Below are 25,884 nucleotides of genomic sequence, written 5' to 3'. Positions count from 1 at the left end.
TCCTCTCCCCCCCCTCCCTCCTCCCAACCCCTCCCGAGCGGGGCATTTCCTGCCCCTCCCTCACCCCAAGCGCCTCAGCGCCGCGCTGACTGACGGCCGCCTGGCCCAATGAGCGCGGAGCCGGGCTCGGCGCGGACCAATGGGAACGCGAGGAGGAGGCGGAGGGGGCGGGGAAGCGGCTGAGGCGGCGGAGGCGGGGCGGCTCCTCCCGGCTGGCGGCGGCGAAGATGGTAGGCGCTGGGCCGGGCACCCGCCCGAAATGGCGGCGCCCCCGGGCCCCCTACGCTGAGGGGAGCGCGGCCTCCTCCGGCCTTCAGCCCCCGGAGCCCTCCCTGAGGCTTTGGGGGGGGACGAGGCCGGGCCCCCCTCGCTGCGGGCTGAGGGAGCTTGAGGGGGGGGTGCGCCCCCCCTCCCCCCCCCCCCTCCTGGGGCGGGTGTGGGCCCCCAAAATGGCGGCGGGGTTCATGGGGGGGGGGGGGGTCAGTTGTGTGGGGGGGTCTTTTTTTTTTTTTTGGGGGGTCCCCGTTTTTCGGAGGGGGTTGCTGGTGTTTTGGGGTGCTGCCCCGTTTATTTTTGGGGTGTTGTTTTTTTTTTTCTCGGTATGGGTGTTCTCCTGGGGGGGGGGGCAGCCGGCTTTTCGAGGGGGGGGGGTTCACCTTTTAATTTTTTGGGGGGGTTTTGTGATTCTGGGGGTGCCCCTTTTTCCTCGGGGGGCTGTTCTTCTAGGGATACCCCGTTTTTCGGGGGGGCTGCTGTCCTGGGAGGCATTTTTCGAGGGGGGGAGCTGCTCTTTTGAGGGGGGTGTCCCTTTTTTCTGGGGGTGCCCCGTTTTCCTGAGGGGAACAGGGGGTGCAGGGGGCTGTGGTCCACCTTTGGGGGTTGGAATTTGGTCCCCCTCTGCCTTGCTCCTGGGGTCGGTTGCTGGGGTGGGGGGTGCTGGAGGGCGGAGGGGGAAATGGGGGAAATTTGGGGGTACCCCGGGGTGTGGGGTGTGCCCCCCTCCCACTGCTGTGTGCTCAGAGGGTCTGGGTGTGGGGGGGCTGTTGGGGTTTGTCGGGGTGTCCCCACGTAGCAAGCGGCTGCCTGGGGGTTTGGTGGTGGTGGTCGCGGCCAGGAGAGATCCCATCCCCTTCCCCTGCATTGGGGGGGTTGTTTTTGGGGCAAGAGAGGGTTTTTCCTGCCCCTCAGCGAGCCCTGTGACAAAGAGGGGTCAGCGGTGTCCCCTAGGGGGGTGTCCCCTGGGGTCTCTGTGTCCCAAAGCTGGGAGCTTTGGTGGCCGTGCCCCCTGTTGGTGCTTCTCCCCCACCCCACGTCCGCGTGTGCGTGGTGTGGGGACACAGCCCTGCTCCCAGCACCCGTGCTTTGGGCCTCCCGCTCCTCAGTGTGGTTGCTGCGGTTCCTTTCCAAACCAGGGCATGCATACGTTGCTTTTTTTTGTCTTTATTTTCACCTTTCTGCTTTTAGACGAGGACTTCCTAGGAAGCCCAGCGCCCTGTTGCCCCAGGAACGGCCTCTTATCTCTCCCTCACCTCCCAAAGCGCAGAAGGAGCCGCTGTTGCCTCCTGAGGTCGCTTGCTTGGGCGTTTGGGCACGCTCTGCTCGCTTAAAGAGCGCCAGAAGGGGTTGCAGGAGGAACATTTCCTCGTGTGGCACCGCGGTGGGGGGGGGTGCGGCGGTGACCTGCCTTATCTGGTGCCCTTTGGAGCAGATAAGGGGCGCTGCGCTCCCAATTTCGTGCCGGATATCCAGGAACGTGCCTTGGGGCGCTTCCCCCAGGGGACCTTTTCAGGAGGTTGCATCAGGGCAGGTGCCTGTTGAAACGGGGCAGGATTAGCAGCAGGATCACCTGGGTGCTAACAACGCGGCTTTTCCGTTGTACTTCCCGGTGCTTAAACTAGAGAAATGGCTCTCCCCGTGCTCAAATTCCAAATTTTCCTGCCGTTTTCCTGCCCTAGCAGGTGTGGCTGCACCCAAGGGTGAGGTGGAGGCTGAGCTCGGCGTGCTCGAGGCTGTGCTGCAGGAGCTGAGGTCTCTGTAGCCTCCTCTGAGCTGCTGCACATCCCCCTTCAGTCGCTTATATCCTAGAGGAGGGGGGCACCCACGTTTCAAACACGTTCCTTATTTAAATTGCATTTGGACTGATGATTTTAATGGTATTTTAACAACTTACTGGGCATAACTGCTGTAGAAATCTGTTAAAAAAAAGACTTCAGCGTGCCTGGGGAGAGCTGCGCCCCCTCTCAGGGCAAACGTGGGCTCTGCCAGCCCAAATTCCTCCATGGGGCAGTGGGGAATAGCCTGGGGTGAGGGAACTGAGGTGGGGCAGACCCGAAGCTGTGTGCTGCTCGGCAGGAACAGTTATTTGCACTTACAAGAACAGAAACCGAAAGCAAGCAGTTAAAGGAACCAGGGGCGTGCCTGGCCCTGCCTGGAGCGGGCTCCTGTAGCGCCGTGCCGTTAAAGGTTTGCTTCGAAATCGGGGGTGTTTCTAAAGATCCTCAGCCCTTCCAAACAATCAGAGGGTCTTAAACCTGGGCTGTGAGGAGGAAAGTGCCTGTGGAAGTCCTTAGAGGATTCCCCACCCTTTTCAGCCTGGGACCCTCGCCCCTGAGGGGGACGAGACAGGGAGAAATTTGCCGTTGGCTGCTTCAAACCTCTTTTTCCAAGTCTCTCCTTTCAGCTAAAACCTGGCACCCAGGAAGGGCTGAATGTGGAAACGAGAACGTCGGCTCAAAAACAAGAGCGTGAATAATAATTTCTGGTTTGGCTAATTGCAGCTCTTTGTTTTGAAGTAAAGATGCGGCCTTAATGAAAATAACGGCTCCTATTTTGGGTGGAAACAACGCCTTTTTAGCCCGGCGGTTGTGGAGCAGCCGCGGCCATTCGTTTATCGCTTCGAAGGCCGAAATCAAACGGCTCCTCTGCTGCTTCCCCCTCCTGTTTAAATTGCTCCTAAGCAGGCTGCTGCGTGTGCAGGATTAGCAGCCTTTGGTGTGCACTATAATAGGCTTTGAGGCTTTGAGGGAGGATCACTGCGGCGCAGGTAGCTGATCTGATGGCTTCGGGTGGCTCAGGGCCCCTCCTGCCTATCGCCCAGGCACCTCGTGCGTTTCTTCCCCGTCTCCTGGCTGCTTTCAAAGCCTCCCCGAGCATCTCCCTTTGTCCCTCTGTGCTGTGAGCGAAGAGGCTCCGGCAGGCTTTCAAGCTGGCTGTTCTCGTGACCCCGTAACGCTCCCCTCCCGCCCCCCTTTTTTTCGCTTCGGAGAAGGAAATTCCTGTTTCACGCTGGTGCGGCTTAATTAAACAGCGAGGGCTCCGCGGGGTTCCCGCCGCTGTTTAGCAAATAGCTTCGCTGCCCCGCGTGTTCGGCTCTTTTCTGAACTGGGGGGGGGGGGGTTATTTTTTGAAGGACTGGCAGCGCTGACGCAGGCAGGGGCGTGATCCTTCACCAAAAAAAAAAAAGTCGGGCCTCGCTGATAAGGATTGGGCTTTTGGGGCCTCGGAGGCTTTCGTCGCTTTCGGGAATCGACAAAGAATGGTGACTGCGAAAGCGAAAGAGCAACTGGTTTGAAACGGGGACGTGTTCGAGGATTTGAGTCATCGGGGTGGCTGCGGCAGTTCCCTCGGGTGGTGGTGTGGTTTGTGCTGGTCTGTGGATCCCGCTGGGGTCTGCGTGGTGCAGAGCTTCCTTCCTGAGCTCACCCGCGTCACCTGGATGCTAGGAGAGGTTTCTCGAGCAGCCTTCCAGCTGCATTCCAGAACTTTGGGAGAACAGCGAGCCAAACGCAAAAGCTGGGGATTCGCTTGGTTTACAAAACCACTTTTGTGTTGTTTTTTTCTTTTTTTTGTTTCGGTTTCCAACCGCTCTCACTAGCTGCGACCTGGCAACATCCTTCCCAGCCCTGCAGTTATTTATCCTAACGACCCGAGCTGCTCCTTGGAGAATCAGCCCAAAGCAAACAACAACTGCAATATCACTCTTCCTTTCTTCACCTACTTCTTTGTTTGTGTTCTTTGTCTTTTCAGGCCGATTTTTTGAAAGGATTACCGGTCTACAACAAAAGCAACTTCAGCAGATTCCATGCGGACTCCGTATGTAAAGCATCAGTAAGTATTGCGTGTCGGCCAGAAATCCCGGTGCTCTGGGAGGTTTTCTTGCAGGGCTCAAAGGATATGAGAGGGAAATAAACTCGAAACGAGTGTTTATTTGTTTTTAAGAAAACAAACAAACCCAGCCATGTGTGCTTGCAGTTCATGAGCTGAGATTGGCGAGGAAAACCTCCTGCTTGTTTTGGTGAGGCATGCGTCCTCACGGCAGCCAAGCCACATCAGTGGTGCTCTCTGTATGCTCACATTCTTTAGCAATGGTCTTAGGCCCTGAAAAACATCAGAAAAATGGACCTGCTTCGAATTTCTTAAAAAATAGAGGAAAAAAGCAGCAGCACAGTGTCATATAACGGGGCAGAATATCCGAATGCATTTGTAGCCTGGGTTTCTGGTGGCCTTTGGGTTGGTTTAGCTGTGCTGGAGTTAAAGATCACCTGGTAGCCGTCGCTGTTCTGTAACTGTGCAATTCCTCTACAGAACAGAAGACCATCGGTATACCTTCCCACGAGAGAATACCCGTCTGAACAAAGTAAGTCTGCTCCACTGATGTGGGGTTTTTCCTGTTTTTGGATTTTAAAAATCTGGCATACACGTAAATTCACTGATTTTGAACTTCAGATCAGCTGATACTCTTGAACTGTCACCGCAGTTACAAGCAGTTTATGTCTAGTTACTGTTTTTTTTTGTGCTTTTCCTCTGTCCTAACGAAGTGATTGCTGTTCCTGTGTCCTGCCCTTTAATCTAAAGGACCATGCTTAGTACGTGAAATAATGTCATGATTGCTGCACAGTTTTAAAGGTTGTCTTTAAAACGACCTCAGCTTGTTTCTCTCTTTCTTTGGCAGTTATAGTAACAGAAAAGACAAATATACTTTTGCGTTACTTACATCAGCAGTGGGACAAAAAGGTATGGTTGTGTTTCCTTAATATAAGCGTCTCGATTTGCTGACTCTGGCTGATAGGGCTGGGTATCGATCACAATCAAGATATTGATGATTAATTAAGAGTGATTCAGTCCTTGTGAAATGCACTTCAGCAAAAGGAGGCTGTGTCTCTGCACAGCTCTGTCTCCTCACAACATTTTATTTTTTTTTAAAGCTTTTTGTTCTGTTTCAGAGGACAGTAACTCAGTGTTTAGTCTAGAACTTGGGAGGCTTCAGTTCTGTTTCCCACTTAGCACAATTTTCCTTTGTGACCTTTGCAAATTGGTCTCCCTGTGCCTCAGCTGTCTGCTTTACAGCTAGAGGAGAGCTCCTGCCTCCCAAGACTGTTAGCAAAAGATGGATGAGCTTATGCAGAACATGAATGCATTAATGAGGCCGTGTAAGTACCTTGGTTACGAAATCCGAGTTCCCGTATCAGGAATGCACAAATTAGGAGGCTCTAGCTGGCGTCTGAGACTGATGCTGCCTGGGTTGGAAGGGCTCAGACACAAGGCAAGGACTTGGGAGTGGAGATAATAAAGCAGGGATCTTAATCATGAGAGGATGCAGAACACAGAGAGAGGCAAAATTATAAGGAGCCTTGAAGCTGAAAAGAAAATATTTGTGTATGACGGAAGTCTTTTGGTGATTTTGATAAGTTTAGGGACTGACTCAGAGAAGCAGGAAAAAAGAATCTTACTCATGTGTATGAAATATTTGAGGTCTATAAATAAAAGATGCTGAGAGCAATGATTGGTGTCGTTGCCCCACCCTCAAATATGAAGAAGCACCCCTTGGCTTTGGGCAAAATCCTCGTGGTTTGTTTCAGTATGTCTGTTAGGTCATCGCATTGCTGTATTCCATCCTGAAATTTTTACAAACAACATTTTTTTTCTACTGGCATTAGCTCCCGCCAGCCTCAGAAGGCTTTGGAGAGTTTCACTGTGACTTTCTTTGTCCAAACAGAATGCAGCAAAGAAGAGAGATCAAGAGCAAGTGGAAATAGAAGGTGAGAATTCGGCGCCACCACGGAAAATCGCTCGGACAGACAGCCAGGATATGAACGAGGACACTTAAACTCTTGGCTTTCTCCTCTACTACTTTGCAGGCGCTTCCTGTTTTGTCTCAAAGTGTGTAAATTTTGCCCCTTGCCCCCATCTCTCACCCATCCACTATGCAGCCCAAACCACTTCTGACTTCATAGGAGCCAATGTATTTATTTTTTCTCCGTTTTTTTTTTTTTTTATTTATGCCGTAAAACTTACGGAGCAATGGTGGAACAATCCAGTAAAACACGTAGTATAACCTTAGTTCCTCCTTTCTCAAAAGCATACACTGTCACTTTTACAGGTTTTGTTAAATCTGTTACCTAACCAACCAGGTCTAGCTACGGAAGCCTGAGCAGGAGACGGGTTGTTACAGACCCCTGGCGTGGTGCAGGCTTTTTGATCCATGTACCCATTGACACGTTACGAGTGGTTCGTTCTTCTTTGTGCCCAGTCCAGCCATAAGTGTGGGGCCTCACTATTTTTTTTCTCAAATACTCTGAAATTGGCACTGCACTTAAAAAAAAAAAAAAAAAAAAAAAAAAAGAAAGAAAAAAAGAAAAAAAAAAGAAAAATCATGGGTGTCATTTAGGATTATGTTGATCTTAGCAAAACGTGTTGTCAACTTGATATATCAGTTGTATTCTTTTGGTCTGTTCTGTGAGGGCCACGGTCGTTTGGCAGCGTACATTATCTCATGCGTCAGTGGTCATGGAGAATTCAAGTGAAAGGTGTGTTGCTTGTGTTGCTCTTTTAATTCTAACAGTCTCTTGGTCTTGAACAGACTGATATGTGCAACTTCTCCGTTGGAATAAAAGGATGCTTTTATCCTATTCTGAGTATTTGATCAACAGTGTATTTAAGCAGCAGCTGATGGAGTGGAGTTGGGTAGGCGCCCTGCAGGCAGCGCTTGGCCGGATGAGTCTGGGAGCACCTTGGCAACTAGATGTAGTTCTCTGTGTCGACTGCCGGCTCTGACTAATGGTACGTTGAATTTCCTGCGATATCGGCATGTCTGGAGTGGAGTCCGGGACTTTGAGTTGATCCAAACGTGAGCTTCCGTGGTCTCCGTTAAAGACCAACCCATCTCTTTTGGACTGGGACAGCTCAGTGCCTGTTGCCTGTAACCCTTCACTGACTCTTCAGGAGGAGCAGAAGTGGAGACCCGTAAGTCGTCCAGGTGGAGTCGGAGGTTCAGAGACTTAAAAGGAAATGACCATCATCGCTGAAGGGGACAGGGAAGGTGTAGTTTAGTAATGATGTCTTGTCTGCTTTAATGTAAGAAGCTGACTTCACACTGTGTTAGTTTAAATTGATGAAGTTATAACTGTGTTTTTTCCTCGTTCACCAATCTGAAACACCAGTTCAAGAAATCTCACACAAACATTGTTCTAGAGATCCGGGATGAGCCCAGTTCTGTGCGACTGCAGTGGCCACGAGCCTTGAGGCCAGGGTTTCTGCTATCCCCTTCTCCACAGCAGCCCCTTCCTACCAGCGGACACCACAAGATCAGGTGTGGGGGCAAAGGGGACCCGAAGGGAGATAGACCGTTGCTTATGACTTCGTGTTATGAGGCAGAACCTTGGGAAGAGCAGGGCACAGCTCACTCGGCGTTCTCAAATGTGTGTTAGGCACCGAGTTCCTGATGCAGCGAGTGAATTTAACTCAAAGTTAACACCGAGTAGCTTAGAACTTTGTACCTGCCTCAGAAAATGTTACCTTTTTGCCATGGCAGTAACCTCCAAATTACTGGAATGTTGTTGGAAATGCCAACCGTGTTGGTGAAGATAAAAACTACTTAGAATTCCGTCGGATTTACTGGCAATTGCAAGAGGACTTCTCCCAGCGTGCCGCTACCAACAAGTACTTCTGTGCAAAGTGCAGGATGTTAACTGAAGATGCTGTGTTAGCATCTGGTCTCGCAGGGATCACCTGAAGCTGAAGCTGAAGAATCATGTGAAGAGCTGTGAGATACCAAAAGAGGAAACGGACATGCAGCTGGTGGTAAAGTGTGACCAATTTGTGTGTTTTAGCAAAGCTTGAGAGCTGCAGCCTTGCAGACTAATGTTTGTACAGTGCGTTGAAGTTGTAAAATGCTGTATACTTGATTGACATGGCAAGGTTTGGGCTTTGCTGACTTCTCTGCTAGACAGAGTGATGTACTATTAAAGAGAGTTGGCAGTTCCTTCCTGTCGTAAACCCCCGTCTTTGTTCCCTCCGTGTCGTTAAAAATTCTCTTGTTGGTTCTGGGAGCCGTTGAGATGTTTCAGAGATTTTTAGGAGGTAAGAGAAGGTTGCCTTTTTATTTTTTATTTTTTAAAAGTAGTTCTGAAGTGATGGAGAAACTAATCTTCAAAGAGATGTGACCTTAAGTATCAAACTTGTCTTTTTGTTTGTTTGTTTGTTTTTTTGCATTCATGGTTGAGCACAAGCAGTGTGGATTTCTAATACCCCCAGTGGGTCTTTCTACATCCCACCTGATCTGCAGCGAGAGCTCCCTCCTCTCCTTCCTTCTCCAGCCCACTTTTCCTGCTGCTCCTGGCTCCAGAGTGCTGTCCTCAAGCTATTGCACTTTGATCCTATCTGTTTAATCCATGGTAAGTGTATCAGGTTTGAGTGTTGCATGGAAGATCTTACTTGCCTAACTGTGACTTCCTGGTGCCTTAGTGCATTGAAAACGACAAAAATAAGAAAAAAAAAAAAAAACCCAAACCCTGGATTTCTTGCTGACCACACTGTTTGTACAATGCCTGGCTCTTGGCACTTCAGCCTCTCTTGTTACAAAGTGACTGAAATTTAGTGACCCTCAGGGGTTCTTTTGTACGTGTCTGCCTAGTGGAATTTGTATTGTTTCTGTTACCAATGTACACTAAAGGTTTGGGTTTTTTAATGAGAACTTGAGATACTTGTCAGAGATCAGGATTTTTTGTAGCTAAATAGGGAATCTTTGCTCAGTAGTCAAAGCAGCAGGAGCACGTTTCTTTCTACGAGGGGACGATGAGTCCGTCCAGGAGCAGACTGTCCTGTCTGGGGGCATCTGTGCTGCCAGGCAGGGCGCTCCTGCACTAAACAGCAGTTGAGATATATGTTGGGTAAGTTTAGAATATTAAAAAGTTAGGCACTGCCTTTTTCTAACGTAAAAATACACTAGTGACTGATGTGCAGGGAAACTAACGTTTTGTCTAGGTTAATTCTTGGTATCATATAATTTTATTTTATTTTTTAGGGGAGAAATAGTCAAAAAAAAAAAACCACCAACCTACTCCTCACACGTAAGAGTTGGAGGAGGGGGGGGAATGTTGGAAAGAAGGGCAGATTTTAACATGTTCTGCCCAGCTGTGAATTCACAGGGAACTGCATCAGAGCAGCAAAGTGTTTGTTTGCATTTATGGCTGATTCCTGATGTTTGCCGGATTAGTTTGTTTTGTCTGAGGATGCTCGGTTAGGGAACATCTGCACGGGTGGCTTTCAGGCTGCTTCCTCTTTCTGTCCTTGGAAGTTTTTCAAGGCCCTAACGGACGAGGCCCTGAACCCGCTGTGCGTTTGGTATCGCCCGCGCTTCGAGCAGGAGCCTGGAGGTGACAGTATAAACCCAGGGAAATGCAAAACGCAGCAGAACCCGTGGCTGGAAGGTTGGCTTTTGTACCAAACTGGCAAGTGAAGGACTGCTACGAGGCTTACGGAGCTTGCAAGCACGTGCAGAAGTTTTTGACGAGCCCTGAAACCACTTTGAGCTGTGAAGACTGGTGACCAGCAGCGGGATGGAAATCCAGGCTGGGAGGGCAGGAAGGAGCTGCTCAGCTCCTGCCTGAGGCTGCTGAGCTGCACCTGGGCTGCAAAGTGTTCAAAGTCTTTACCAGAGGAGTATTTAAGGTGGACAGGATGCCTTTCACAGTAAGGGAACAGGCTTTTAGAGTCATTTAGATAAGTTAGATCTGATTTAAAGAAAAAAAATAATACTTTGTGTCTGTCCTAGGCTAAGAAAAGAGGCAGCAGCAGTCTTAAAGCCTGGGATTTCTGTCCCAAGTGGCCGTGTTCAGAGCTGGCTTCTGAGCCTGGGGATGAATCCCAAGGATGCATGCAACCTGGGCACTCCTTTCTGCCATCATAATCCTGGTGAGAACAGGGTAAGCCAAGCTGGTGGCTGGTGAGCTCCACGTGCAGGCAGTTGTTTGGGGTTTTGCTGAAGGCCCCGTGTGGGGAAGGTTGCGCAGTGTGCTCCCGAGTAGGATCAGGTGGCAGATGGGTTTCCTTCCCTCCAGCGTGTGCCTTACGCAGCAGTTAGTCGTGGGTGCTCGGACTGCTTCCTCTGAGACAACTTCTGAACGTGATGAACATTAACCTCAGCGTTCTCACTCTGCACTAGATAGAACAGGTCGAACTTCAGAGCTTTATTTTCTGGCGAGCTCTTTGTCTCTGGCCTTAATGGCAAAGGCTAAGCAGGAATCTTGGATTTTATCCTTTTTTATTTTGTTCTTAAATTCTGTGGCTGTCGGCTCTGTTACCACTTACTGTTTCCTGGCTTGTTTATTTACCACTAGCTTCATTTTTTTTCTTGTAAAGGTTTTTCAAAAAGCCCCGCGTATCTACAATAGGAAAATAGTTTTCCTGCATTAATGACGTCAGCCTGGCAGCAGGGGAATTGAGCGATGTGCCGACCGCGACCAGAGGGCTTCCACTTGACGTCTCTCCGTGTCAGGTTTTATCTTACATTTTTTTTTGCTGTCTAACAAGGAGTGGGAAATCCTTTTCTTCACAGAAGAGAGGGCTGAATCTACCTGGGAGAGCAGCTCAGGGTATTTTTGGGAGCGAGATGCGGAGGCTGTGCTGGTCGCGGTGCCCAGGAGGGGTGTTGCATCACGGGCTTGGTGAGGCACAGGCTGACCTTCACGCTGTGCTGACTGCGCTTTTGGGTTTCTCTTCTGCTGCCTCACAAATGTCTGCGGCCTGACGGCGAGCGTGCGGCCCAGGGGTCTCATCTGACAGCTGATCCGGGAGGTTTTGGTGCCAGAAATCACCCGAAAGGCTGAGCCAGCAGGCTGGCCAGGTGGGCTGGCTGCGTGGGCTGGCAGCTGGGGCTAGTGGTCGCATCCAGCCCGCCGTGCCCATCCTGAGCCGTGTGCTGAGCTGTCTTTTGTGTGAAATGCTTGTCATCTCCAGAGTTTAATGTCAGGGAGGACTTCTGGAACCTTTCCTTTTTCAATTACTGGAAAAAAAAAATAACTTCTGTGTATTGGAAAGGCTGCAGAGAGGAACATTTTGTGACTGAAGCAAGGGAACGAAACACCAGCTTTGAAGTTTTCTAACGCTGGGACTGTTTTTAAAGGCGAAACTTTGCCAGTATGTCCCCAGATGTGAGAAGCCGAGTCTCCCCCTGGGTGTGATTTTAGAGTTAGCTTTTTCTAGGAACACATTTAAGAAGTCTGATTTGAAGCCTTAATGCCTTCTGAGGAGCTGGCTGGGTTAACGTTTTGTGGTGGAGGGCCAGGTTTTACCCATACAAACCCAAAAGTGGGCATTGGGCTGGCAGGATGGAAGGGCAGCACTGCGAAACCTCGACCCTGTTCCCAACTGGGATTTTCCTCGCGCAGGAGCTGGCCGGCCAGGAGTTTTGGGTGATGTAAGGTGGGCCAGTTTTTGCTACCCCGCATGCTGCAGGGTGCAGGCAGGGCTTTCCCCAGCTCGTGGGCTGCGTTCTTGCCCCTTCTGCCAGCCCTCGGAGGCGAGGGGCAGCCCAGTCCTCAGCTCACCACCCCTCTAGGAAAGCGAAGCTGCCTTAAAGCTGCCTCGTGCCCCACGAGGACAGGGATTTATCCTCTCCTAGCTACAACTCTGCTTTCAATTTCCTCCTGTTCCTGACCAAAGCGAGCTTCGTTCGGCTAGCGAGCCGGCAGCGACGCCTCTCGTTGCTCCCAGCTCCACACCCATCACCGGGACGCCTTGTCCCAGCCAACTCCAACCCAAACTGCCTCTGCTACACCCACACGCGGTGCTTTTCCTGCAGACACCTGAACAGGTCAAAGAGCTTATCAAAAAGCTCTTCCCCGCTTTGATAAGCAGCACGGAGGCCGAGCGTGGGTAGGGCTGGGGCAGCTGGCGTGGCTGCGGGCAGGACGGGCCGTTCAGTTCATTCCTTAGCCGTGGTTTTGGGGTGCAGGGACGCGAGATGCCCCACGAGATACCGCAAGAAACAGCGTGAGGTCGGACTGGCTGTGCCGAGCTGAGTCACGGCCCCTGCACCGCGCTCGTGCTGCCTTCCAGATGCATTCGTTTCTCATTAATCAGCGCGCAGCGTGCCATTAGCGGGCCGTGCTGGGTATTTTTAGTGAAACCACCCGGCCCTGGCCCGTCCCGCACCCCGACCGAGTGGCTCAGAGCAGCTCTCAGCTTTCTGTCCCCCCCGTGCCTGCTGTGGCTCCTCGCTCCGTTCAGCACGCGCCATCCCAGTCTGGTTTTCGCAGCGCGGCGTCGAGCTTGTGAGTGTGTGTTAACTTCCCACCTGTCTCCGCGAGTTCGTTTTCCCTCTTTTTGCAAAAAAAAAATCCTGTCTTGTGGGGCCGGGAGAACGCGGGTTTTGTTGTTTTTTTGTTGTTTTTTTCTTTTTTTTTCTGACAGCTGCGTGTTGGCAGAAGGGCTGCCGTCGTGGAGTGCCTGTAAATACACTGCTAGTCAAATGTCACGGCCGTTGGAATTTTGCATTTATTTTTAAACTCTTCCATGTTTGATACTGTGTACAATAAATTTGCAGAATTTAGAGGGCTACCACTCGTCATTCTTCCTCTCCCCTTTCCTGCTGCTGACAGAGCTGCGACGTGGCTGCGGGTGCTGCTGCCTGAGCGTGCCCTAAACCCACCCGTGCTTGCAGGGCTCGTCCTCGTGTCACTGTCTCAAAGCCTCCCCCTGCCTGGGGGGGCTGTGGGGTGACGGTGGCCCCAAAGTGTCCCCTTCTGCCCTCCCCAGGGCCAGGAGTGCTGAGGCTTGCTCCCCGAGCACGCTACGAAAGCCACTTGGGGCAATAACTGAGCGCACGCCTCAGGCTTGTTGAAATATATTTTTTATTGCATTTCTGCAGGTTTTACAAAAATATGACAAAATAAATTAAAAAGAAATAAATAACCCCCCCCCCCTTCATTTCTTTTAGTTTCCGAAGAAAGAGAGCGCACAGCAAGGGAGAAAAGAAGGGGAAAAAAAAAAAAAAAAAAAGGAAACAATTCCCTCCTTTGTACAGTAACTGCCCGGAAGAGTGAGACACCAGACAGGCGGTCGCTCTTAGAAATATTTTGGGGAGAGAAATGTTTAAAAATGCCCAGGACTGTAGGGTCCAGCAGCAGCGGGACCCTGCGCTGTCCCCCGGTAAGTGACATGGGGACGGCTCGTGCCGGGGCCGTTACCCCAGGAGGGAAACGGGACAGACAGAATTCCTTTAGGACCAGCGCCTTTTAACCAAGAACCAAGCTGGGAGCTGGTGAGCCAGACCCGGGGAGAAGCCGAGAACCAAAACGGGGAGCGGGGAACGGGAGGGGGCTCCGCACGGCCCCGGCACGGAGGGGATGGCAGCAAGGTGTGTGGGCACAGCAGCTGAGCAGGACTTGGGGCTCTGCAGCAGGGAGCTGAGCCCGGGAGGGCGTTGGGGTTACAGCTCCCCTCGCTCAAGGCACTGCTGCTCCTGCTCCCCTTCGAGCAGCAGCTCCGGGGCGCGGCCGTGCTGCTCCTCCCGTCCTTTTTGGGCCCCGTTTGCCCCAGTTTCTCAGCACCGTGGAGCCCGCTGCTCCCTTTTCCCTCATCTCGCCCCAGAAATCCTCTGCTCTTCGTGCCTGGCAGGCACTGAGCGTGGTGCCCAGCCCCGTGGGAGGCCGAGGGGGCTGCTCTGCCCCACCGTGCCCCCCTGGGGACCCCAAAGCTGGGTGCAAGGAGCCCCCCCATCAGCCCCAAACCATCGCCCCTGCAGCGCAGGTGAGTGGAGCAGCAGAGCCTTTGTGCCCCCCTGGCCTTATTGCTGAATAAAATGGCTTGGTTCAAAGACAAAAGGGGAACAAAAAAAACCCAAAAACACGCATTTTGGGGAGAAACGGGGTGGGAAAAACAACCTGACGTGTTCTACAGCCCAGGCCTTGGGCCAGGCACAGTGATGGGGCGGCCGCAGCCCTCCCTTCCCCCTGCTTGCTTTGGAAACGGGCGGGGGCAGCGAGCGGAGCTGGGGGGGCGAGGGGACGGCGAGCAGCGGCCTGACCCCGGCCCCTGCCACCCCGTAAAGCGAAGCAGAGCCGCGGGAAGCCCCCTCCCAAAGCGCTAAAGCCTGGACCCGGCGGCGGCAAAATCTCGGCCCCGGCAGAAGCGAAGCTGCTCCCACCCCCCCCCACACACCCCTCATCGCGTGCCCCCCACCCCACGCCGGGACGTCCACGTGTGCGAGCGCCTTATTGCGAGTTAATTCCACGAGAGAAGAAAGCGGAGAGGGAAGGGGAACGTCGCTGGGGCACGGCCGGGCTGCTCCGAGCTCTCGCCTCCGCCGCCTCCAGCCGTCGCACGAAGAACGGGAGCGAGCCGCTTGCCTTGTTTTGTTTTTGTTTTTTTTTTGTTTTGTTTTGTTTTAGTGCAAGAAGTGCTGCCCATGCATGGGAATCCGGGTGGCCGGCGCTCGCCGCTCACCCCCCCTCCCTCCCGGCCGGTGTTGGGGCCGGGGGAACGTCCCCGTGCCGGCGGGACCGGACCCGTGCCGAGGCTGCGGGACGGCGCCGGTCGGTGCAGGAGGACGCGGCGGTGGCGGTAGGCACGGGTGAATCGGGCTCCTCGCGCCGCCTCCTTCCTCTGCCATCGGAGACGTGGGGCCGAGCCCCGTTGCCTTCGCCCACGGGGGCTCTGCGGGATGCTCCCGGTGGGTTTGGGGACGCCGAATTTCCCCTCGTCCCTTTGGGTGCCGGAGCCGTGGAGCAGGACCGGGATTTCACCTGCCCGTCCCGAATTTGCCGGAGGCACAGGAGGGGACGCTCCACGCGTGGACACGGCCGGGCCCTGCTGCTGCTCACACCGACGGTGCCTCGCTCGGGTGTCCGGACCCCCCCGGGGGCTGCGGGTCCCAGCTGTGGGGGGCTGGAGGGGCGCGAGGGGATGCGACGGAGGGGGACGGTGCAGGGCGCGGGGCCAGCACGCCCGTGCTTGCTCCCGAAACGTCACCTTAGAGTTTATAGCCCCCGCTCTCCTCCTCCGCCCGCGGCTCCGGCTCCTCGCGGCCCCCGTCCTCCGGCACCCCGTTGAGGTGGGACTTGCTGGGGCCCGGCCGCTCGCCCCCATCCGTGGAAGGGCCGGGTCGGGGCTGGGGGGAGGCGGTGGCCGCGGCCCCATTGCCGCTGGCCCCTTCGGACTTGCCGAAGTTGAAGAGCTTGCCGGGGTTGAATGGCTTGGTGGGCGACTGGACCTTCTCGGTCCCTGCGTCCCTCTTAGTCTCGGGGGATTTCAGGAACTTGAAGCTGAGGAAGCCGGGGAGTTTGTTATCGCTGCCGGTGGGGGACTGGGGGGACCTGGCGGCGGCCGTGCTGCCGGCCCCGGCCCCCCCGGAGAGGAATTTGCCCTGCAGAGGGATGATTTGCTTCAGCTTCATGACGTTGTTGGTGGCCAGCAGCGAGCTGGGGCGCTTGGGCTTGTCGGAGCCGTGCGAGGCGCCCCCGGAGCCTTTCCCCTTGCCCTGGCTCTTCTCGTGGGCCGGGTCCTGCCCGGCGGCCTCGGGCTTGGCCTCGTCGCGGCTGGACTCGCGCTCCTTGCGGGCCTGGTACTCGGCGTGCCGCTGCCGCTCCTCCTCCTCCCGCTTGCGCCGCTGCTGCTGCTGGAAGTGGTGCTGCGCCTGGCGCTCGTGCTTCTGCCGACGGGGAGCGCGTCGGGCACGGGGGCGCCTCGGGGGACGTCCCTGCTCCGTGCACGGCCCCGAGGGGCGCGTTGCCCCCCCGCACCCCCTTTACCCCGTCGGCATCGCCTACCTTGAAGGCCTCGCGGCGCTGGTACTCCAGCTTCGCCATCTCCTCGGCCACCCAGGCGGGGATGTCGGGGATGGCCACTTGGATCACGTACTTCAGCAGCAGGGCGAAGTGCTGCGGGGGCACGGGGGGGGGGCACGCTGAGCGTCCCCTTCCCCCAAATGCACCCCACGGGGAGGGAGGGTGGGGAAACGGGGACCGGAGAGGGCAGCGCAGCGGGAGACCCTACAATAACAAAGGGAGCGCCGTACCTCCAGCACCACCACGGAGATGATGGCTCCCTCGGGGCTGAGCCAGGGGAAGAGGCGCTGGAGCTGCCCGCACTGGGCGATCAGGTAGCAGTTGACCACGATGGCCAGGACGCCCATGGCCTCCATCACCTTCTGCACGAGGGACGGCACCGGGGGATGAGCTGGAAGCCTGCGGCCAGCCCGCTCCCATCCCCCCGAGTCCCCTATCCACCCCGAGACCCCCATCCCGGCCCCCCCCGGTGGCCCCCATCCCACCTGCCACTGCCCGATGCTCTCGACCCGCTGGCCGAAGGGGCGCTGGAGCCCCGTGCACAGCTTGAAGGCGTCGCTGCGGATCTCGATGACGTTGTTCACCAGGGCGCACATGGCGGCCAGGGGGAAGGCGGAGGAGAAGAGCACCACGTAGCCGAACTGGATGAACATCTCCTGGTAGTCCTGGAAGGTGTCCTGGGGAGGAAGAAGAGGAAGAGGAAGAGGAGGAGGAAGGCATTGCAGCGGGGCTTGGGGAGGATGCCCCCCATGCCCTGCCGGAGCTCACCTCGTACTTCTTCATGCAGCTCTCCACCTCCGCCTGCGTCAGCTGCGTGGAGTAATCCTCCTCGGGCGGGTCGATCCAGGAGGCTCGGTTCCGCTTGCGCCCTTCCTCCTCGCCCTCCTCCTCCTCCCTGCTCTCGGCCGCCCTCCTCCTCCGACCTCCCCGCAGGACGGCGACCGGCTCAGCTGCCTTGACCGGGCTTCCCGGGGGGCCTTCGGCCTCATCCTCATCCTCGCCCAGCTCGAAGACGGAGGCGGGGTCCATGCCCTTCTCCACCATGGTGGGGCTGCCCTCCTCCAGGAAACTCTCGTCCTCGGGGCCGCCGGGCTCCGTGCCGCGCCGCTCGGCCTTCTCGATGAAGCTCACCTTCTTCAGCTTCAACCCGCAGTCCAGGGCGCTCTCGTCCTCCGAATCCGACTCGCGCCGCTCTTCCTCCTCCTCCTCCTCCTCTGGCACCCCGCAGCCCCCGTTCAGACACTTCTTCTCGCCCCGCGACCCCTCGGGGGCTGCCCCGGGGGCTGGGGGGATTCGGGGACGGGCGAGCAGGCGGAGGACGGCGTGGGCGACCTCGCGGAGGCTGCGGAGGCTGAGGTCCCCCCGGCGCAGCCGGCGGTACAGGTGGGGCTGCGACACCTCCTTGACGTTCTGCAGGAACTGGCGGGTGATGAGCAGCGTGGCCAGCATCTGCGTGGGGACACCGGGCAACCCGCTGTCACCCCAGGGTGCCAGCGCCCGGGTGTCCCCCTCCCGCGCCCCCATCGCCACGGGGTCCCCGCTCCTCCCCGTGGCCACACCGCTGCTGGAGAGGGGGGGGGCCACCTAAAGCGGTGCCACCCTCACCCCAGTAACACCGAGCTCGCCGGCCTCGTGCGGGCCACCGTGGTGGGGACGGGACCCCCGGGGGCTGGGGTGCGTGGGGGGGGGGTCGGGGGTGGCATGCACGGCCCCCCGCCCTCCCCGCTCCTACTTTGGATACTCCCAGTCTCCAGCAAAAGCCCAGGAGGCCCTTAAGGAAGATGAGGGAGAGGTGGAGGTGGAGGAAGATGAAGGGGAGGAGAGCCTCTTTGAGCTGACGCATGAGGCTTTGGGAGAGAGAGAAGATGAGCAGGAGCTGTGGAAGGGACAGAAGGACGGACAGACAGACAGACAGAGAGAGACCCGTGAGCGGTGACGCGGCATGCGGGGACAGCAGGAGGGGGGGGGACGGGTGCGGGTGCCGCTGGCTCGAGGACGTCCGTCTGTCCATCCGAGGGCATCGGGGAGTTTTTTTTTTTTTGGGGGGGGGGGGTGGTCCTCGCCGGCCCCGTGCGCTGCCTCCTTACCTCCTTGAGCCGCTCCATGTCTTTGAGGTAGAAACCGATGTAGAAAAGACTTAGGTATGAATTTACAAACTGAAACTGGGGGGGAGAGAGGGCAGGGTGAGCGCGGGGCGGCCGCCAGGACCCTCATCTGTGCCCCCCCCCTCTCCCCATCCACCCCCTTACCAGGACGATTTTGATGATGAGGTGTTTCTCGTAGGCACTCTGCAGGCGGTAGTTCTCTGCGGAGCCGAGGGGGTGAGTTTTTGGGGGGGGGGTCCCCGCGTCCAACCCCGCCGCCGTGCCCCCCCCCCCAAATTGCCCCCGGCCCCCACGCACCCATGTCGTTCAGCCAGTAGGCGATCTTCTTGTAAACCTCGTCGCAGGTCGTGACGATGACGGCCAGGACGATTTTGGGCAGGAAGCGGATGATGCGGGGCAGCTCCTTGATGCTCAGCACGAACTCCTACGGGGATGGGGTCAGCAAAGAGGGGAAAAGGGGGGGGTTGTGTGGAAGCCCCCCAGGTGCCGGGACGCAGTCTGGGACCCACCTGGAGCTGGAAGCAGCCCAGCATGACAAGGAAGACGAAGGAGAGGCAGGCGAGGCAGACGGGCAGGCTGACCAGGCACTGGAAGAGGAGGCGCTTCCACGGCGGGTAGTAGAACTCCTCCGCGCTGGTCACGGGGCTGATCCTCTTAATGCCCTAATTTTTTGGGGGGGACAGCAGCGTGTGACCCCAGTGCTGCCCTCGGGGGGACCCAGTTCAGACCCCCAGGACCAACCACAGACATCACGATGGTGCCAATTCTGTGCACCAGCCCCGGTGCCTCGAGTCCCCCTTGCGCACACAGGACCCGGAGGGACGGCGCTCAGCTCCATGGGGACCCCCCAAAAAGTGCTCACCCTGAACTGGGGCCGGGGCTCTTCGATGGACTCGGCGGGGGTGTCCAGCGTCCCCCACTTGTAGGCGAACTCGGCCCCGCGGCGCTTCCACTCCTCCAGGAAGAGCGTGGCCCAGATGACGTTGAAGATGGCAAAGACCACGCAGCAAATGTCCTGGCTGGTCTGCGGGGTGGAGGGCACCCACCGCACCGGGGTCGGTCCCCTCCTGTCCCCACAACCCCCCCAGCTCAGCCCCCACCCCATCCGGTGGTCCTGGGGAGCCTCCTAGACCCCGATCCCACTGCCCTGAGGGCTCGGGATGCGGTTAAGCAGCTGATGGGATTAGGAGCCTCCCAGCTCCGCAGCAATTAGGGCATTAAAGCATCAAAGGGAAAGGCTGGAGCGGGGAGGGAGACGTCCCCAAAAAAGCGGGGATTTGCCCCATTTCCCAGCCTCCTCGCACCTGGTCGCTCTCGGTGAAGGTGTAGAGGATGGAGCCGAAGACGGCGGGGTACACCATGGCCGAGGTGTAGAAGCCGAGCCAGGCGAAGTACATGGCGATCTTCACGCCGAAGTAGTCGCAGATCTCATCTACGGGGGCCGGGGGGGGGTGGTGAGCGGGGCCGGGACCCCCATAACCCACCCCAGGACCCTCTGCCGGCGCCTCACCGAGCGGCTGAGCCTCGCAGATCGCCTGCACCCAGGACTTCATGAGCCGCTTGAGGATCCTCTGCTCGTGCAGCGGGAAGACCTGCTGGATGACGCCGCGGGCCGCCAGCTCCGGGACTGCGCCGCGGGGACAGGGGGTGAGGCGTGGGGACGCTGCTGTCCCCCCCCCCCCTCACCCCGGGTCCCCAAAATGTGTCCCCAACCAGGCCTGGCACGGCGAGGTTTGGGGTAAGGATAATGGGAAGGGTGGGCTTGGGGTGATGGAGGAAGATCGGGGCTCGGTGCCCAACCCTGGCCGCGGCACGGCGTGCGCACCGCGTGCCCGCTGTCACCCCGTTTGTCACCCTGTTTGTCACCCTGTTTGTTTGTCACCCCGGGGACCCTCTGGGGGTGAGATGTGGCACAGCTGGGATGTGGGGAGGTGGCTGGGGGGAGGGGGGGGTGGCCGTGCCGTGCCGTGCCGTACTCACTGATGGGCTGCCCCTCGAGGAAGTGGATGTTGTGCAGCGCCTCGCCCTGCTTGGCGCGCAGGTTCTCCAGCCAGTACCTGATGATGTTTTGCCGTTCCTGCAGCACCGCAGCGGGGTGAGCCCGGGGGTGAGCCCCCCTGCCCGGCCCCTAGCACCCCTCCTGTGACACCCGTGTCCCCCTGTGCATCCCCTCCCCACCCTCTGCCCTCTCCTGTCCCCTCTGAACCTCTCCTGTCCCCAACTTGTGGGTGTTTAACCTGGTCCCCAGCTGGGCCAGGGGGTCTCCAATCCCCTTTTTCACATGGGGATGGGGAGATGACTCGTGTCCCTGCCCCACATCCACGTGTCCCTGCCCCACATCCATGTGTCCCTGCCCCAATTCCCTATGTCCCTGCCCTATGTCCCCGTGTCCCTGCCCCCCGGCCCTCGCCCCTGAGTGCCCCACCTGAGAGGTGAAGAAGTAAAGCTCGTTCTCGATGTTCTCGTAGATGTAATCCTCCTCGCAGGAGAAGCTCCGCATGCCCCCGCCGAACTCGGCTTTCACCGGCTTCCGCAGCCCGATCTCGTCGGCCCCACGCAGGAGGCTGCAGGGAGCGGGGACACGGCCGGGGACGTGGCTGAGGGCGCTGGGGGGGGACGGGGGGGATGCACCCAGGGCCGGGGACGTGGCCGGGAGCCTACCTCTCGTAGGTGGCGGTGACGAAGAAGGCGTAGACGCGGGTGTGCTTGTGGTGCCGGACCTGCACGATGAGCTCGGGGATGCCCAGGCGGATGTGGTTGAGCAGCCAGAGCAGCGTGTGGTCGTCCGTGGTGTCTGGGGGGCGCACGGCGCCGCTCGCACCGGCCCACGCTTGTCCCCGTGTCCCCCATCCCCGTCCCTCCCCATGTCCCCACCGCGGGTACGGGGCTGTGAGGAGCTCCGGGTGCCATCGGACCCCTCCTCACCTCCCCCCCTCCCCAAACCCGAAGCAGCAGCGGGCACCCCACGCATCTCCCTACCCGGGAAGGTCATCAGCACGTCGCAGTTCTCCGTGGGCACCGTCTTCATCCAGGCTTTGTGGGACATGATGTAGCGCCCGGCTTGGAGCAGCCGCTTCCCAAAAAGCTTGTCTGCCAGGGGGGGGGACAAGGGGGTGAACGGCCGCGGGCACCCCCAGGCCTCCCCCCCACCTCGACCCGGATCCGGACCCCGAATCAACAATGATTCAGCTGCTGGCACAAACAAGGGGACAGGGACCCCGGTGTGTCCCCAGCGGTGGCCGTGCCAGCGGGTCGCAGCGAGGTGACGCCGGCCCCGGCTCAGGTTTCTCCTCCGGCAGCTCCCAATGCCCGAAAAAGCCCCGACAGCTGCCGGGGAGGAGGCGGCGGTGGCGCAACCTGGCAGGGTTGGGATCCCCGGTGCCACCCTGGGTGTCCCCCCCACCCCCCACCCCGTGCTCACCTCTGCCCGCGGCCCCTCGGTGAGGCCGGGCTCCGGCAGGGCCGCGGCGCCGGGAGATGGAAAATGGCAGGAAAAATGGGGAGAGCGAAAAAGCAGCCGGTCTCCATGGAAACCCGGGGAGGCCCCGTGCCGCTGTGAAGAGCGGGGATGGGGACGGTCCCCAGGGTCCCCTTGTCACCCCCCGGCTGGGGCTTTTGTAGGGACACAGCCCCCGTCCTGCTCTGGGGTGGCCGTGCCATGGAGGCTCGCTGTCCCCATGCCCGGTGCCCCCATCGCCTCTCTCACACTGGACGGGGACCCGGCGCATCCCAAACCGGCAGGGAGGGCAGGACGAGGCCCCCACGATGCCATCAGGTCCCCCCCCCTGCACGCCAGCAGCACCCGGCCGCCTCCGTGCCTCAGTTTCCCCCTGCTGAGCCAGGGCACAGGGGATGTCACAACAGCCAGCCCCAGGGCTGGGAAGGTCCCGGGGCACAGGAAATCCTGCTGGCACCGGGCACGCCGGCCCCAAAAAACAGGAAATGCCGGACCTGCTCCGGACCTGCTCCGGACCTGCTCCAGACTTGCTCCATCCCAACGGATGCGCCCCAGCTCCGGGCTCCCCGTCCCAAAGCAAAGCAGGGCCCCAGCGCTGGCTGAGACCCGACAAACTCATCTCCCCCACTGCCTGCGGCTCCGGGTGGGCAGGGGCCGAGCTGAAAAGCCGCCCTGTGCCCGCACCGTGGGCGAAAGAGCAGGACGGCTCCGGGCTGCTCGGCACGGCTCGCCCGACACCCCTGGAGCACCCCGGGGGCACCCCTCGCCCACCCCGCACGCAGAAAACGCCCTCGCGGCGGCGAGGCAGGGCCTGGCCGAGCACAAACCCGGCATTGTGGGTGCTGGCACAGCTGTAGGGCCGCGAGGGTGCCGGGAGGGAGACGCTTCGGGTGTGGGGACGGGGGTGTCCCCGCGGGGTCCCCAAGCTCTGCTCCGTGCAGGCACCCTGCCCGTCACACTGCGACCCCCCCCCAGCCTGAGTGGGACCCCCGCTCTGCTCCGGCACGGGTGGTGACGAGCACCCATCCTGCTCGGCTGGGGGTGCTGAGGCTCCCAGAGGGCCACCAGCCGGCTGAATTATTTACGCCCCGCACGGGGAGCTGAAATCCTAGCTGGGAGAGCGGCCGGCCGGGGAGGGGGCACCGCACGGACACCCCAACACACACACACGTGTGTGTGTGCGTGCCCCCATGTGTGCAAGGCCATGACAGCGCCCCGCTTCGCACCGCGAGGCCCCCAGAAAAGTGTGAGCCCCCCCCCTGCATCCCGAGGAGCTGCGGGATGGGGGGCGCGGGGACCCCAAAGCTGGGCTCGGCCGCTCGGGGCGCAGCGGGGCTCCTCCTGCCCAAGGTCACTGGAAGAGACGTGGAGGAACCGCAGGGGGGTCCTGAGCGCGGGTCCTGTCCCCCTGACCATGGGGAGGAGGGGGGGGGGACACCGCATTGACCCCCCCCCCCTGGCCACGGGGCTGTCCCTGCCTCCTGCCCCACGTCCCCTCCCGGTGCCACCGGTGCCACCGCCGGCAGAGCCACCGAGCCTGCGGGGCCGCCGCTGTCCCTCGCTCCCCGCTTGTCCCCGCAGCCACCCGCTCACCTTGGGGTAAGGTCACCGGAGCCGCAGGGCTCTGGGGACCCCAAAATCCTTCCCTACACCCCCCCCCCCCGTGAAACCTGCGGCCGCTCGGGGCAGAGGCGGGCGTCATTTGGAGGCCGGACCTGCCTGCTGCGAGGGGGGGGGGGCACAAAGTGGGTCACGCTCCCCCCCCGTGCCGCCCCATGTCCCAGCCTGGCCACGTCCTCGGTGCTGTCACCTGCTTGGGGGGGCAAAGGGGGGGGCACGCGTTCTCCTGCAGCCCCCTCCCCACCCTGGGGACCCGGTGGCAGAGCCCTCGTCCTGCACCCGCTGCCCTTGGGGCGCACGGACCCCATCTGGGGGGGGGGCACGGACTTGGCAAGGGGGGACAAAAGGACCTCCACGGCGGGGGGGGGGGACACGCATGGCATGGGGGTGACCCAGCTGCCCTGGGGGGGGCATTGATCAATTGATAAATCCTCGGGTGCGCAGCCCCCTGAATGCGCCCTGTCCTGGTGGGGGGGGGGCGCACGGAGCGGTCCGGGTTTGGGGGGGGGGGGGGGGGACGCGCATCCATCCCAAACCCCAAACAGCCAGGAGAAGGCGAGGAGGGTGGGGGGGGGGTGCGGGCAGCACGGAGCCGTGCTGGGACCACCACGACCCCCCCCGGGCTGGCACAAAAAGAGGTGGGGGGGGGGGATAAAACCACCTCCCCCCCCTCCTCCTCGAGCGGCCCCGCCGCATTGAGCCGCAGGGAGCGGCCCCTTTCCCCCCCCAAAACCCAGGGGGGGGCCGACTCCTCCCGGTTCCGTGCGCCCCCCCCCCCCTTTTTTTTACGCATCCATCCCCGGTGCCACCTACCCAAAACGCCAGCGGGGGCCGGCGGCTCCGTTCGTTCGTCGGCTGCCGGGGGGGGCCTCCGGGGGGCCGTTCGCCCTCTTGAGCTGCCGCCGGCGGCTCGGGCATGGTGGGGGGCACCGGGGGGCGCGGCGGGGGCACGGCGGGGATCGGTGCATGGGGACCGCAGCGGCTTCGGTGCCTCCCGAAGCCTCCCGAAGCCGCCGCCGCCGCCGCCGCCGCGCCCGGCCGGGAGGAGGAGGAGGAGGAGGAGGAGGGACAAAGGCGGCGGAGCGCAGCGCCCCCCCCCCCCCCCTCCAACCCCCCCAACGCAGAGCAGGGGGACCCAGGAGTCCCTTCACCCCCACCCCCCTTTTTCCATCACCCCCCCCCTTCCCTCTCCCATCACCCCCCCGGGGTGGAGAGGAGGGTGCGGAGCATCCCTGCCCCCCCCCTCCCGCCGCCCCCCCAACCCATCCCCAGCACCCCCCCACCCCGCTTGACCCCCACCCACGATGCACCCCCGCATCGCCCCCCCTCCTGCGTGCCCCCCCTCCATCCTCCTGCCCTACATCCCAGCCCCTCGATTCGCCCCCCCCCCCCAGCCCCCAAGCTGCCCCACATCCCTGCCCCCCCCCCCCCCCCCACCTAACCCGCCCCCCCCCCGGCACCATGCCCAGGCCCGGTTATTTCGGGTGGAGGCACGCAGGGAACCCGACCTGGGCCGTGCTGTCCCGCTGACATTTGGGAGCCCTCCCCTGCCCCCCCCCACCCCCCAAACCAACCCCAATGACCCCCCCCGAAACCCCCAGAGTGTCACCGGGTGGGGATCCCGCTGCAGCCCCCCCCAGGCACCCCCATCCCTATGGCAGTGTGAGCATCAAGGCTTGGGGACCCCCATGGACAGGTCTGCCCCCCCCCTGCCCCCCAGCTCTGAGCACCCGCGGTTATTTTGGGGCCGGCGCCGGGTGCCAGCGGTGACGCGGTGCCACCAGGAACCGTACCCAGCTGCCGCCGGGGCTCACGAGCTGGCTCCTTGCCCGAGCCAGGCCTGGCCACCATCCCATCCCCGTCCCTGTCCCCTTTTTGAGACCCCCCCCCCCCGTGGCCTTGGAGCTGGAGCCGCTCCTCGCTGCTGCGTCCCCTCCCTTGGGCTCCTGGCCCCGTGTTCGTGGTCCATGGAGGGGGTCTGGGGGATTGGTGGTGGGCTCAGAAGGGTTTGTAAAGTACAGGGGTGGTGCTGGTGGGCTGCAGCATCGCTGGGACTCCTGTGGTGCTCCTGCATCTCCTGCATCCCTCCCGCATCCCTCCTGTGTCCTCCTGCATTTCCTGCATCTCTTGCATCCAGCCTGCATCCCTGCCTCCATCATCCTGCGCCCCTCCTGCATCCCTCCTGTGTCCCTCGGTGTCTCTCCTGCATCCCACCTCATCCCTGCCTCCACCATCCTGCATCCCTCCTGCATCCCTGCCTCTATCATCCTGCATCTCCTGCATCCCTCTGTCTCTCCTGCGTCCCCTGAATCCCTGCCTCCAGCATCCAGCATCCTTCCTGCACCTCCTGCATCTACACCTCCCTCATCCCGTGTCCCTCCTGCATCCCTGTCTCCATCATCCTGCACCTCCTGCACCCACACCTCCCCCATCCTGCATCCCTCCCGTGTCTCTTCTGCATCTCCTGCATCCCCTAAACCCTGCCTCCATCCTCCTGCACCCCTCCTGCACCCCCGCCTTGATCATCCCGCATCCCTCCTGCAACTCCCGTGTCCCTCCTGCACCCCTGCCTCTATCACCCTGAATCCCCCCTGCACCTCCTGCATCCCCTCCATCTCCTGCACCGCCTGCATCTCCT

The 25,884-nt window shown here is 59.6% G+C and overlaps 2 protein-coding genes across 5 annotated transcripts; one reads left to right on the top strand and one right to left on the bottom strand.

Annotated features, from left to right (window-relative positions):
• Window positions 1-200: 200 nt before the first annotated feature.
• On the top strand, window positions 201-8,260 carry DDA1 (DET1 and DDB1 associated 1). 4 transcript variants are annotated; one of them, XM_082779942.1, is made up of 6 exons: window positions 3,521-3,565; window positions 4,027-4,107; window positions 4,585-4,636; window positions 4,952-5,013; window positions 5,996-6,038; window positions 6,860-8,260. In XM_082779942.1, the coding sequence occupies exons 1-6, from the start codon at window positions 3,536-3,538 to the stop codon at window positions 6,862-6,864; spliced, it is 273 nt and encodes a 90-aa protein (XP_082636068.1). In that variant the 5' UTR covers window positions 3,521-3,535; the 3' UTR covers window positions 6,865-8,260. The 4 variants fall into 4 exon arrangements, with proteins under 4 accessions (XP_082636066.1, XP_082636067.1, XP_082636068.1 ...); XM_082779940.1 differs by lacking the exons at window positions 3,521-3,565; window positions 6,860-8,260 and adding an exon at window positions 201-230 and having other exon boundaries at window positions 5,996-6,650; XM_082779941.1 differs by lacking the exon at window positions 6,860-8,260 and having other exon boundaries at window positions 3,520-3,538; window positions 5,996-6,650.
• A 6,234-nt stretch (window positions 8,261-14,494) lies between these two features.
• Window positions 14,495-24,164, bottom strand: ANO8 (anoctamin 8; the record flags this gene model as incomplete). Its single annotated transcript, XM_082780277.1, is given in 19 exon segments — window positions 14,495-15,928; window positions 16,047-16,157; window positions 16,295-16,426; window positions 16,550-16,741; window positions 16,833-17,513; window positions 17,797-17,940; window positions 18,152-18,226; window positions 18,314-18,369; window positions 18,467-18,593; window positions 18,679-18,831; window positions 19,032-19,193; window positions 19,474-19,601; window positions 19,680-19,796; window positions 20,150-20,246; window positions 20,595-20,733; window positions 20,831-20,963; window positions 21,149-21,259; window positions 24,060-24,123; window positions 24,126-24,164. Coding segments are annotated over 19 exon segments (3,339 nt in total). The 3' UTR covers window positions 14,495-15,250.
• Window positions 24,165-25,884: the final 1,720 nt, after the last annotated feature.

This window comes from Aythya marila (assembly GCF_965140915.1).
Source record: "Aythya marila genome assembly, chromosome: 27".
In the NCBI taxonomy this organism is placed as follows: Eukaryota; Metazoa; Chordata; class Aves; order Anseriformes; family Anatidae; genus Aythya; species Aythya marila.
The sequence above is the reverse complement of the archived record's forward strand: the minus strand, read 5'-3'. Positions and strand labels throughout refer to the sequence as shown.